The following is a 12,189-nucleotide window of genomic DNA, read 5'->3' on the forward strand; positions in this document are numbered from 1 at the left end:
TTTATTCCTGCATTTACACTTCAGTCTCACTGATGTTTGTTTAAGTTCAGCTGGCTAACCTCAGCTTTAGTGCTATCTTATTTAGGCTTATTGTTTTACATATTGTAAATTTTTGTTGTTTTGAGAATACACAATAAGTTTTTACTGGCAGCTCTTGAAAAAAGTGATTTGTAGAGCTACAAATGTATAAGTATTTCCTCAGAATTCCTCCCTCATATGTGCATTCCTAACATAGGAAATCTACAGCTCTTAACCTCTCATTTTCTACCCTTCAACAATAGTGAGGGCAGAAGCTACATTAGAAGTGTTTTCAGTGGAAGTTAGAAGGCAGAAGATCAAAGCTGGCATTAGAAAGGAAAATCAGAGATTTAAATTCCAATGCCATGTTGTCATGCTGGTGTAGAGGTTACACAGACAAGTGCTGCTGAGAAGAACTGCTCATATGCTCGTGTGTAAAAACCATCTGAATACCAATCCTTTAAGAAAAGATCACCAAACACAACATCATCTCCTGATGGCAAAGAGGAGGGTACTCAGCCTTCTTTTAGATGAAGCATTTATGGGGGATGAATGATTTTTTTTTTCTCTCTCCTTAGGACAGGACAACTGAGAAGATCCAATGGTTTGCTGCTGCCTCTGTAAGCCAATCCAGTTTGGTTAAACTGAAGAAGCCTGCTCCTTTTATCTAGGTAGTTTTATTCTATTTATTTTGGTTTTTTTGGGTTTTTTTTTGATTTTTTTTGCCAAACTAGCAAATTGAACTGGCTCAGTCAGATAAGCACCTAGGTTAAGAGAAAGGAAGTGGAAGGAGCTTGCAGTCCAGCCTAGGGACTGGGGAGGGGTGATGGAGCTGGCTGTTAGACACCCAGACATGCATCTTCCATGCTCAACATCAGACTACAGCCAGTGGGGGGACACAGGTCATTCCTGAGGATAACACTTTTTTTTGCACAGTAATTTCAAGACCAACAATCCAAACAGATTTCTAAATGTTACAGAGCAAAAAAAAAAAAAAGCCAAACAAATAAGGGGTCAGAGGGCAGGAAAGGAGAGGGACAGAGGAAAAAAACAGGAGGTTTGTTCAGGTGATAAAAGGAAAGTTACTGACACTCTCATGTGGGTAACACAACAGCACAAAATAAAAGCATGTAAACAAAAGGACTGTCATTGTTCTATTTAATTTATTATCTTGGAACTAAAATCACTAAAACCACTGCAATATTGCCCTCTCTCCCACAAAAAAACTACAAAACAGAATTATCATCTGTATTACAGCGATCCATTGAAAAAGCAAAGACTGAAAAAAAATTATTATACAGGTAACAATTTCCCTGAAAATAATTTCAATTTAGGTACTAGCATTGACCCAAAATTTTTATTGTCCCAAACAAAGCAAGCATAAAGCACTATCATTCTGCCAATGCAGCATTTCAAATTCAATCAAGAAAACCACCTGAGCTAAATTAGATCAATGTCCACTTTGCTGAATTTTTTGACTAAAATCCAGTCTGCTTTGATCTCAGTAAAACCAATAACCAGCTCAAATCCACACCCATGCCAGTGACTACTGATCTCATATTTCAGGTCTTTCTTCCAGAGTTATAATTCGGAAGGAAAATGGGCAGAAGATGAAAGTGTGCACATGACTGCCTGCTTAAACTGACTTGGCTTCTCCTGCTAGAGGTGACAGAGGCAGATTTGGTACTCTACAAGCTGCCACAGAAAATTTCTGCTTCCAGCCCATGCCCTTTCAAATGTAATGGGAAGAATTAGTTTTCTTCTCATGTCTCTCTCTTATTAACAGTTATACAGCATGTTGGTTGGCCCGAGCAAAAGATTTTTTAGCATAAAAATAAATTCATTGCTTAGCATTCTGAAACAGAATTTTTGGATGGAGGGACTTCCATAAATAGAGTAAATTTGTCCTGTGGCTCAGGCACAGGCCATACCTAAATACATGCAATTGCCTAAAGGTAATACCTTTATTCTTCTACCACAATTTTTTTCTTTTTTTTTCTTTTTTTTTCTTTTTTTTTTTTTTTGTGTGGGTTTTTTGTTTTTTTTTTTTTTTTTTGCTATTTTTGTATTCTCAAAGTCATGTACAATGTACATTTACTTAGAAAGGTAATCATAATCTATATAGTTTATCAAGATTGCTCTGGTAAAAAAAATCACTTTTATTTCTTTTATAATCTGTATTCATTTTTTATAGTAGATTATACTACTTTTTTATACTAGATATAATCATCTGATAAAAATTAAATGAAACTTCAGTGTATTAATTACTTAAAACCTATTACCATTTAGGACAGAACATAAATGTTCACAGGAGTATTACTTCTAATGATTGGAAGGATGAAGTAATGATTACTGTTGCATATCATTTCTTTTTCTGATTTGCGCAAGAATGGATGTATCATTCCCTTTTCTTTACTTTTAAAAAATTTTCTCATATATTTATTTACATATATATATATATATATATATATATATATGTGATTTAATTCAACACTGTAAAACTTGAGCTGTTCATTACAGAAAGGGCCAGGAAAGACAAAAATCCCCCAAGTGTAGATCTATAGATAAAAAGATCAAATGTCAAGCTTTGGGAAGACCCACTAAATCCCTGATTTAAAATATTCTTTTGCTTGTATTTCAATTTCAGATCTTATGGAAAAAATACACATAGGTGTTTGGTGAAATTGTTGGAATTAGGTACAATAACACTTGATAAATGGAATGCAACATGTACTTAGTCTATTTGATATTTTAGATTTTGTTTCTAATATGAATAAAACTCAAATGTCACAGATGACACAGACAGATCCCTTAAATGTTCAGCCCCCAACCAGTCAGAAGCAGCAGAGTTTCCAATTCCAACCTAACATTAGTTTATTAGCTGAAGCATAAAATCAACAGGTTGTTCAGGTTCTTTACACAGCAGCCCATGTGAGCCTCTCCTGATCTCCCTGAGCAGATCACAGCTCACCCTCATCCAGGAGACGAGTGCATCACACACGGTGTGGCTGATGAGTCATTTCTGCTTCTCAGCTGCTCTCACTCAGAGTTTGATATTGCCTACCATATGGCCACAGCCTTCATAAATATGGTTTCAAGAAGTCATCTGATGGCAGAATGGAAATGGCTTTGTAAAGCAGCAAAGCTGCTAATGGATGGGTGGAAGAGCTGAAAGTGATGGTTCTGTAAAAGGAAAATCTTGTATGATCCTGGTCTAAGCATTTTTTACGGCAGCATGAAAATGCTCTTGTTTCTGTTACTGGTGTAGACAATTTAAAAGCAAACACATTTTAAAATAATGCTTTTTTCTGGCTTTTTCCCCTTATTCAATAATTTTCTACCTAGCAGAATGCAGTGGGTTTTTTGCCAGATCTACTTCTTCAAATAGTCTTCCATTTATTCTACCTTGTGTTGGACTTTCCAGCAATTGTGCTTTATGATCTTGACTGTAAACTCTCCTCTTCATGCATTTCCTGTAAAAAGTTTGTGCAACTCGATTACTATGCTCAGGCTTCTACTTTGTCTTATTTTATGTAAAAATCCATCTTCTTTTTTCATAAAGCACCAAAACCAGACCTTTTTTATGGCTTCCCAGTTCAGGTTCTCCTAACAGACACAGAAAGTCTGAGAAGAACATTCAACACAGCAGACTTTTGACATGGAAATCTAAGTCTTTTTCTAGTTTACTTTTCAATGAATAGGGAAAATTGTGTCTCTGCCCACAGTGGGTGAATTTGGGTGAAGTAGATGATCTTTAAGGTCCACTTCCATCCCTTAACATTCTCTGATCGGTTCCCTGACTTCTCTGAGGAGTAATTAAGACAAGTTGAGCACTGGGGGTCTTAGATTGCTCCTTGCGAGAGCCTTGGTCTCAGCAGAGTAAGAAAGGGATTTTGGCACTGGTGGAATGTGGGGGATAGATCCATATAAGTCATGTTTGCCTGACTGGAGGCATGGGCAGTGTGGATGAGGAAAAGAAGGAAATGTCACAACCTGAAATGTCTGTCTTTGGAAGAAGATATGCAGAGACTCATGGTCATCTCAGAAGGAAAACATGCAGAGTAGGTTCCCTGGCCTAAAAGTCAATTTCCCAGAGCAACCATTAAAGACCATTTCTACTTCTAAGCAAACACAGAAAGCTTTTTTCTTGCTGTCTTAAAAGAACAATTTTTTCCATAATAACCACTAAAACACAACTTGTGCAAACTGGCAATTTTGACCACAAAATAATAAAATAGCCCTACTGAACTCAACCACTTTGCTACTTATAACATAGAAATTATAAAATAATTTCTTTCAGGGGTTAAGAAAAAACAAAAAATGTCTGCTGTCCCCTAGAAGTGTTTATACTAGGATTTTTTCTACCTGTGAGGCCATGAGGAGCAATTAAAACTCATTCATCAGTAGTCAACACAACAGCTAAAGGTTTAATCCTTGAGTAACAAAGCCCCAATTTCAGAGAAGGTGACCATGGATCTCTTGCCTAATGGTATCCCCTGATCCAAAAAAACACCTACAAAAGATCATTGTACAGAACACACCAAGGATCCCTAACCATGAAATACATAAATCTGAAACTGTTTTGTCTTAGCCACAGAGCTGATACTATCATTACTGCTGAATCCACTGACTTTGGTTTCTTACCAATTTTTATAAGTTTAAAGACTTTTGGTAGAAGGACCTTACCCTTGCCTTCTGCTCCATTTCCATCATTAATCTTTCATGCTGCTCAGCTATTGCCAGTGTTGCAGAATGGACCTTCTGATATATCATTTCTCCTTCTCGTGTTTGAAAGGTGAACAGCCCTTCTCCTGTGTCACACATCCTGCAGGGAGAGTTAAGAACGGAAAGAAAAAAAATGAGTATTGTGTCATTTTTATCTAACTATTATAAAAAGTGCATCCCTTACAGTAGCAAATGCCAACTTTAGAGATGTAGTTAAGCTCTGAAATTCCAAACACCAAACATCTGCAGTTATTTTTAGCATCGGAGAAAAATATATTCCAAGAGATGGGCAGAACTTCATTAGCATATTTTTTAAATTCAGTTTTAATCATCATCTGGATAGGGAAAAAGAAGCTTTAGCATGGAATAAAAACTTGAGGTAATAGAGTCAGTTATTTCTGTCATTTTTTCCAAATTTTTTTGCAAATGTCTGCACCAGTAAGTGGGAGCTAAATTTAATTATTTTAACCAATTGATGCCAGAAATACGTAGTACACTGTGACTTCGGAAAGCTGATATTTTAAGAGAACACTGACCAACTAAAAATGCCATTATGGTTAATCACTACAAAGATGATGTCTAGAAAGACAGCCTTAAAAGGGTTAAATTATTACTACCTCTGTCAGTATATTTATGTGAGGCAGCATCCAAAGTTATCCTGGTAATCACAAAAGCCATTCAGTCCATTTGAGAATAAGAACAGTTGTGAAAGAAGATTAAATAATGAAAAAAAAACCCTCCAGAAATAAAATTTTCTTTCTTCTTTTGAGGGAGCAACTGCTGTTATCCTTATCTGTGATATCAGTGCAGCATTGTTCGGAGAAAGAAGAGTGGTGCATAGTAAATACAACCACCAAAAGGTCTGGGAAATACAGGAAATAGGAATAAGAAATGATGTTAGATTGTTGTGTGACCATTATTTGGAGGATGTACATGCTGTTAACCAGTGGTGCAATGCAATGTATTTATATTTGTAGTTCCATTATATTATCAGTATCTGATTTACATAGTTTTTATAGACTACTTGCAGTTTCAGAAATGGAATTTCAAAAATCCTTTTTATTTGTTCTTATACCTCCTGTCAAGATTTTCAGTTATCTGTGGCAGAAAAATGTTGACTTGAGTAACTGATGCATAACATGCATCAACAATAGAGAGATTTTGATTTGCCTTAAAACATCAGATTCCTTTATTGTTTTGGTTGTTTACATCATTTTTAAGGAAATCAAATTTTGTTAATATCCCAGCACCCTCAGCATGGTCTCACAAAGCCCAAAACTTACAGAATTAAAAAAATAAAAATAGAAAAATGTGTCCCAAATAGTTCAACATTCAAACAGGTTTTTAAATGCTATCTTTAGAATTTGCATCCCATATTCTGTATGATTATTCATGCATTAAATTTTACCAAAAAAATTTCCCATCAAATGAACATACAGATCTATAATATTTTAATTAAATAATGATTTAAATAAATGTCCTAGTATATTACATGCCCACACACAATTATACTGCAGCTTTTTGAAAAGACAATACTTTTTTTCATGAGACTTATCATTTTGTCAAATTAGGATTCGGCTTCCTAAGCAATTTCATTTAAAAAGTTATCTGAATAGGGCTGTTGTGCTATATAAGGGAGGGCTGAGAATTAAGCAGTTGCTTCTGATTTCAAGGTTGACCAGTGAAAAAAAACCCTGATTAACACTTACAAAATCTTGTCCTGTTCACTGGAGGAGACATGATACCGTGAGCCTTGTACAAAGAATTTTTGCATGTCTGTGTTTGGGAAGAACAGAAAGTATTGGAGGCAGAAACAGTAAACAGAGGTGTTTCTGGAAAATACCTGGTGAAAATACTTTCATGTGATCAACTGAGGTATTAAAAACAAAATTCGCAGTCTTAAGAATACATGATTAACAATATTATCCATAATTCTGGAATAATACCATTTTTTTTCATTGAAAAATAAAAATAAAATCCATTTTATAGATAGGTATTATTTAATCAGTGTTAATGTGATGAGCTAATTAAGAGATTTAAAAAAGAGCTTTTAGTATTAAATTCCAATGGAGATCAAGATCCCTGCTGTAAACATTTAAGACATATTATATCCTTAGACAGAGTCCTCCAAAGAGCTTCTGGTGGAAATAAAATGTCCCTAGAGTTTTGTGACATTATGGCAACAGCCTTTCAGATCCCTCAGGGCATCATATAGCCAGTACTCTGCTTTTGTGTAAAGAGATCTTAATAAAATTCAAACAGCGTGAAATGGAAAGTCTGGGAAAAAGGATGGGGTTTCAGAAACTGAAGGAAAATATGATCTTTTTGTTGGTTTCAGAGGATGAAAAAATCCTACAGAGATAAAAACAAGGAAGTGGGGGAAAAACAGGCAATGGGGCATGATTAACATTGACGGACTTAGCTGCATGTTTTCACCACCACCCCCAGTGCCTGCCAGAACAGGGTCTGTCCCCCTGTACAGCACACTGCCCTGCATCCCAGCCTCAGCTGTGCTGGACGTGTCACACCAGGGTTGGAAAGCCATTGCCACCAGCCTCCCCGTGAGGGCTTCCCTGGCCAGTGATGGATGGTCTGCACACAGCTGCTCAAAATTGCAGGTGAAGGAGAATTGTGGGCATCATTTTTTAAAGTGCTGAATTCCCCTAGCTAGACTTGAAGTTTAATAGGACTTAATGCCCCGAAGAATTAAGTAGCTGTTACTTGGCTCATCTGAACCAAGTGAAAGCAGCAGAAATTGTTAGCATAAAACTTTCTTTCTTCCATTTAAACTTCTAATTAATCTGTCTCCCAAGGAGATGAATCCTTTTGCCATAGTAAGGTTTTCCTGTTCATCTCCTCAGAGCACCGTTCCATTACTCTGAAGGAAAGTGAAAATCTGAGTTTGTACCTTCTTGTCTAGTCTAGTCCAGTCTAGTCCCATCTATTTTTCTGTTCTAGTCTATTCTAGTTATAAACCAAGATGATTACCCTCATTAGGGTTAGGTTCAGTCTTTCTGCAACAAGGAAACATAGACTAAAATTGAAGTGCTCCTAAGAATGAAGAAGATGGGGACAGGGAAAGGGTGTTCTCTGAAGCTTAAGGGTTTTGCCGTAAAAGCAAAACCTTTACATATCTGGCCAACAGGAACAGATAAGCCCATGAGCTGAAACAAGACTTGTCTTGTTCTATTTCTAGTCCAAACAAAGTCAGTAGGACAAAAAGCTGTTATTTCTATGGCCCTTCTAGATGTCAGATAACTGTCCCTATAAAGCTCCAGTTTAGGAGGTTTAGCCTAGCTAATGTCTTGTTAATTTCTCTATCTTCAAAGCATACATGGTTGCTCAGTTGCCAATTTAATATCATTTTCATAACTTTACATGCCTTAAAATCACTTTTGAGAAAAGGCAGGACAAAGGTCTGGGACTCCTTTTTCCTGGTACTATTGCAGTTAAGCAATGCAGTCCTACCAACTTGGTATGACCTTGACTGTCAGAAAAATGTCACTGATTTTGTATACTTCCATTTTTTTTATGAGATGCTTGAAGTCTGCGGGTGCTTGAAAAATGCCGATCTATTTCTGTGTTTTTCAACTTTGAAACAGAGATGTCATTAACCTATGCTTTAAGATATTTAAGGAATCAATGCATTAAAATGTATGAAGTGCTTTTACTGAAATAGGAATGTGCTTTTTTTTTTTCATACATTATTACAGAATGATATAACTGGACAGACAGAGAAACCACTAGCTAAACAGTTCTGCAAATAATTGCAAATTTTAAAACTATTTAAATACTGCAGCAGCTTTTCACAGCTATCACCATCAGCAGATCTGGCTCAAGAACCAGGAGAGAGAATAGAGAGGGATGTGGGAGCTCAGCTTTTGGCCTAGGACAAGCTGGATTCAGAGATCAGCAGTGAAAGTTCTTGCTTTCATTGAAGGCAGAATTTCTGTTCAACTCATTGAGATTTCCCACCACTATTGCCAGACATTTTTCAACATGTCCTAAATTCATACAAAGGTTTCCCACTGCCTTTGCTCACTATGCAATTTCTGCCTTTTAGATAAGAATCAATACAGTATATAAACTATGTAGAACTCCCTTCAAAAAGGGAAGGGAATTTATAAATTGACCACCATTTGTAAAAAGTACTTTTTTCCCAGATAGGAGTTCATGCTGTCACGTCACTGGTGAAATATCTTAAAAGTTGAACAGTGCAGTATTCAACAACTGCATGAGAAGACAAGAATTTGACATATCAGCTTCACTATTTCCACTAGAGGTAAAACCTATTTCCACAAAAAAAAATGTTGAATGAAAACTGAAATGCCCAGAAAAATTATTCACTAGTTTAAAAATAAGAGATAGCTTACAATTTTAAGTAGAAAAAACTTTAGCTCTTCATATATCTACATTTAATTTTTAATGAATTTTAATGATTTCTTTTTATCAACAAATAATTCAAGATTAAACAAAACATGGCTGATTTATATACTCAAAAGTGTATCAAATTACATACAAATAACTAAAAAGAGCTAATATCCTCCAATAGAAACTGAAAATACATAATAAAAAAGTTTACTATTAATAACTAATTACTACAAATAACGATAAATATTAATAACTATTAGGTAATAAATAACTATCTTACTTTAGCATTTCCAGTTCTTGAAATAGAAATAGACTTTAAATTCTCAAATGAGAACAGATCATGAGTACGTAATGTCCAGTACCAAACTGGATGTAATTGTTGTTGCATACTACACAGCTAGAGTTTGAAAAATGGTTTCATTAAAAGAGTGGAGCTGTTTACTCAGACACTTCAAGGCCCAAAAATTAAGTTCATAAAATCGCAGAATCACAGAATTCTTAGAATTGGACGGGACCTCTGGAAATCATCTCCACCAATTAACCCTTCCAAGGCACCGAGAGTAGGTAACACAGGAACTTGTCCTGGTGAGTTTTAAATGTCTCCAGAGACAGAGACTCCATGACCTCCTTGGGCAGCCTTTTCCAGTTCTCTGCCAGACTCAATGTAAAGTTTTTCTTCATGCTGAGGTGAAACTTTCTGTGTTTCAGTTTATGGCACTTTGCTCCTTGTCCTGTTACTGGGCAGCCCTGAAAAGAGCCTGGCACCATGCTCTTGGCACCCACCTTAGAGAAGCTTATATGTATTGATGAGAATGCCTCTCATTCTTCTCTTCTCCAGACTGAGCAGGCCCAGCTCCCACAGTCTCTCCTCATATGAGAAATGCTCCAGACCCCAGATCATCTCTGTGGCCTCTGCTGGACCCTCTCCAGTAGCTCCTTGTCTTTCTTGTGCTGAGGAGCCAGAACTGGACACAGCACTCCAGATGTGCCCTGGCTAGGGCTGAGCAGGGGGGAAGGATCAGCTCCCTCAGCCTGCTGGCCACGCTCTCCCCAGTGCCCCCCAGGGTCCCACTGGCCCTCCTGGCCACAGTGGCACTGCTGGCTCCTGGCCAGCTTGTCACCCAGCAGGACTCCCAGGTCCTTCTCTGCAGAGCTGCTCTCCAGCAGGTCAGCCCCCACCTGCACTGCCTCTTGGGGTTGTTCCTGCCCAGGTGCAGGACCCGGCTCTTGCCCTTGTTGAACCTCACTTAGTTTCTCTCCACCCAGCTCTCCAGCCTATCAAGGTCCCACTTAATGGCAGCAGAGCCTCCAGCTGTATCAGCCACTCCCCCAGTTTTGTATCATCATCATCATCATCATCATCATCATCATCATCATCATCATCATCATCATCATCATCATCATCAAACTTGCTGGGGGTGCATTCTCTCCATTCGCCCAGGTCATTGACAAACAAGCTGAATCAGGCTAGTCCCAGTATTGATCCCTGGGGAATGCCACTGCCTGCAGGCCTCCAGCTGGGCTCTACTCCACTGATCAGGACCTCTGAGCTCTGCCTTGATCCACCTCACAAGTGCTTAGCTAGGTAATGCTCATTTTCTGTATGTCAAAGAAGCCAGTCAGATGGCACATATGGGACCAGCCCTGTCACTTCCAAGATGAGTAATAAATAAAAGCCAGCCTTTCTTTAAACCCTTGAAGCTGTGGCTGTCAGTCATGAAAAAGAACTAATTGGTATGCACTATCTAACTCTGAACTCAGACACTTATTTCTTGTGTTGCTACAGCTTTGATTTTTTAAAAAGTGGTGGAAACTAGCAATTTTGCCTCCAATTTAATTAGATTATCAGTGGAGACACACAAACACTATCTCTCTTGTGGATATCTAACTTTTGTTCTTTCCTTGTTTGTTGTTATCTTAACTTGAGCTAAGCCATTTTGACAGAAATCCTGTTTCTTCTTTGTGTGCAAGGACGATACACACAGCATACACTAAAGACAGGCCAGCTAAGCAGCAGACCTCACTATAAAATGAATACAAAGCTTCCCTGAGGGTCCAAATTCTTTGCTCATTCCAGCCTTCAACACATGCTAGCTTGCTTCCTGCCAAAGTTGGTCTTTTCTGAGAAAACGAAACAAAACAAAAAAAGTAAGGAAAGCAAATAAATTCTTTGTGGCAAGAGCATATCTAGATAAAAAGCTCCCTTTATGCCTAGGAATGTTTATCAAGACAACTGAAAAATAAACTATGCATGTTGTTATGAAATGGTAAGTCGGCTTCTATGTTGAAAGGATAGAAAAACAAAGGCAGAAAAAAGGAAATCCTTATAAAAATTTCTAACTTACTATCAAAAAGGCAAAAAAAGGATACTTGGCAGGGGGAATCCATAAGGAAAAAAGGTATCTTCATAAACAGAATATGTATGGGACCCAGGAAAGTTCTATGGGGGAAGCAGAGAGAAAAAAAAATAATAGAAAATGTGCACAAAGTGTACATTTTCTATTAAATGATCCAGGTATGCAAGTTTGGCTGCAGACATGGTCAGAAAGACCCAAAGCTGGGACAAGTGTGGTGAAAGCAGGGAAATAGTTCCTGTGAAAAATCTGTGTTTGGGAAATGAAGATCACCAAGGGGAAGCACAGAAATGGTGCAAAGTGCAACACCCAGAAGCAGTAAACAGAGAATCTGAGTGTGCTCTGTTACACATTCCCTAAGGGAATAAAGAGTTAAACTGCCATGCCTCACTGTCGGGATTTTAGAGTTTTATCTGGAATGTCAAAAGGATAACCTGAAAATTTTATGATCTGAGAAACAAATCATGAAACTGTTCTGATATACGAGGTGTCTGCCTGCCCCCCTTCATCATGGTTATTTACCAGCAAGAATCTACAACAAGAAAAAACAATTATGTATGCCATCTACTAATTGCAGCCATAGACATTCCACCATGACACTTATTGTCATGTTTTTGCACTTAAACTGAGGTGGGAAACTTTACACTGCTCCTGAATATGCCTGAATATCTTAGAATTTGGCCTGAGTTAATAGAGGGAAGTTTGAATATTATCACACCTC

At 37.5% G+C, this 12,189-nt stretch overlaps 1 protein-coding gene across 1 annotated transcript in view; it reads right to left on the reverse strand.

The window, feature by feature from the left end:
• The window catches only part of DOK6 (docking protein 6), a 239,182-nt gene that overhangs the window by 55,522 nt on the left and 171,471 nt on the right, over window positions 1-12,189 (reverse strand). The window contains exon 6 of the mRNA XM_030231203.2: window positions 4,705-4,843. Coding sequence (XP_030087063.2) covers window positions 4,705-4,843 — 139 coding nt within the window. The remainder of the gene's footprint in view (window positions 1-4,704; window positions 4,844-12,189) is intronic.

Source organism: Serinus canaria, chromosome 2 (assembly GCF_022539315.1).
Source record: "Serinus canaria isolate serCan28SL12 chromosome 2, serCan2020, whole genome shotgun sequence".
NCBI lineage: Eukaryota > Metazoa > Chordata > Aves > Passeriformes > Fringillidae > Serinus > Serinus canaria.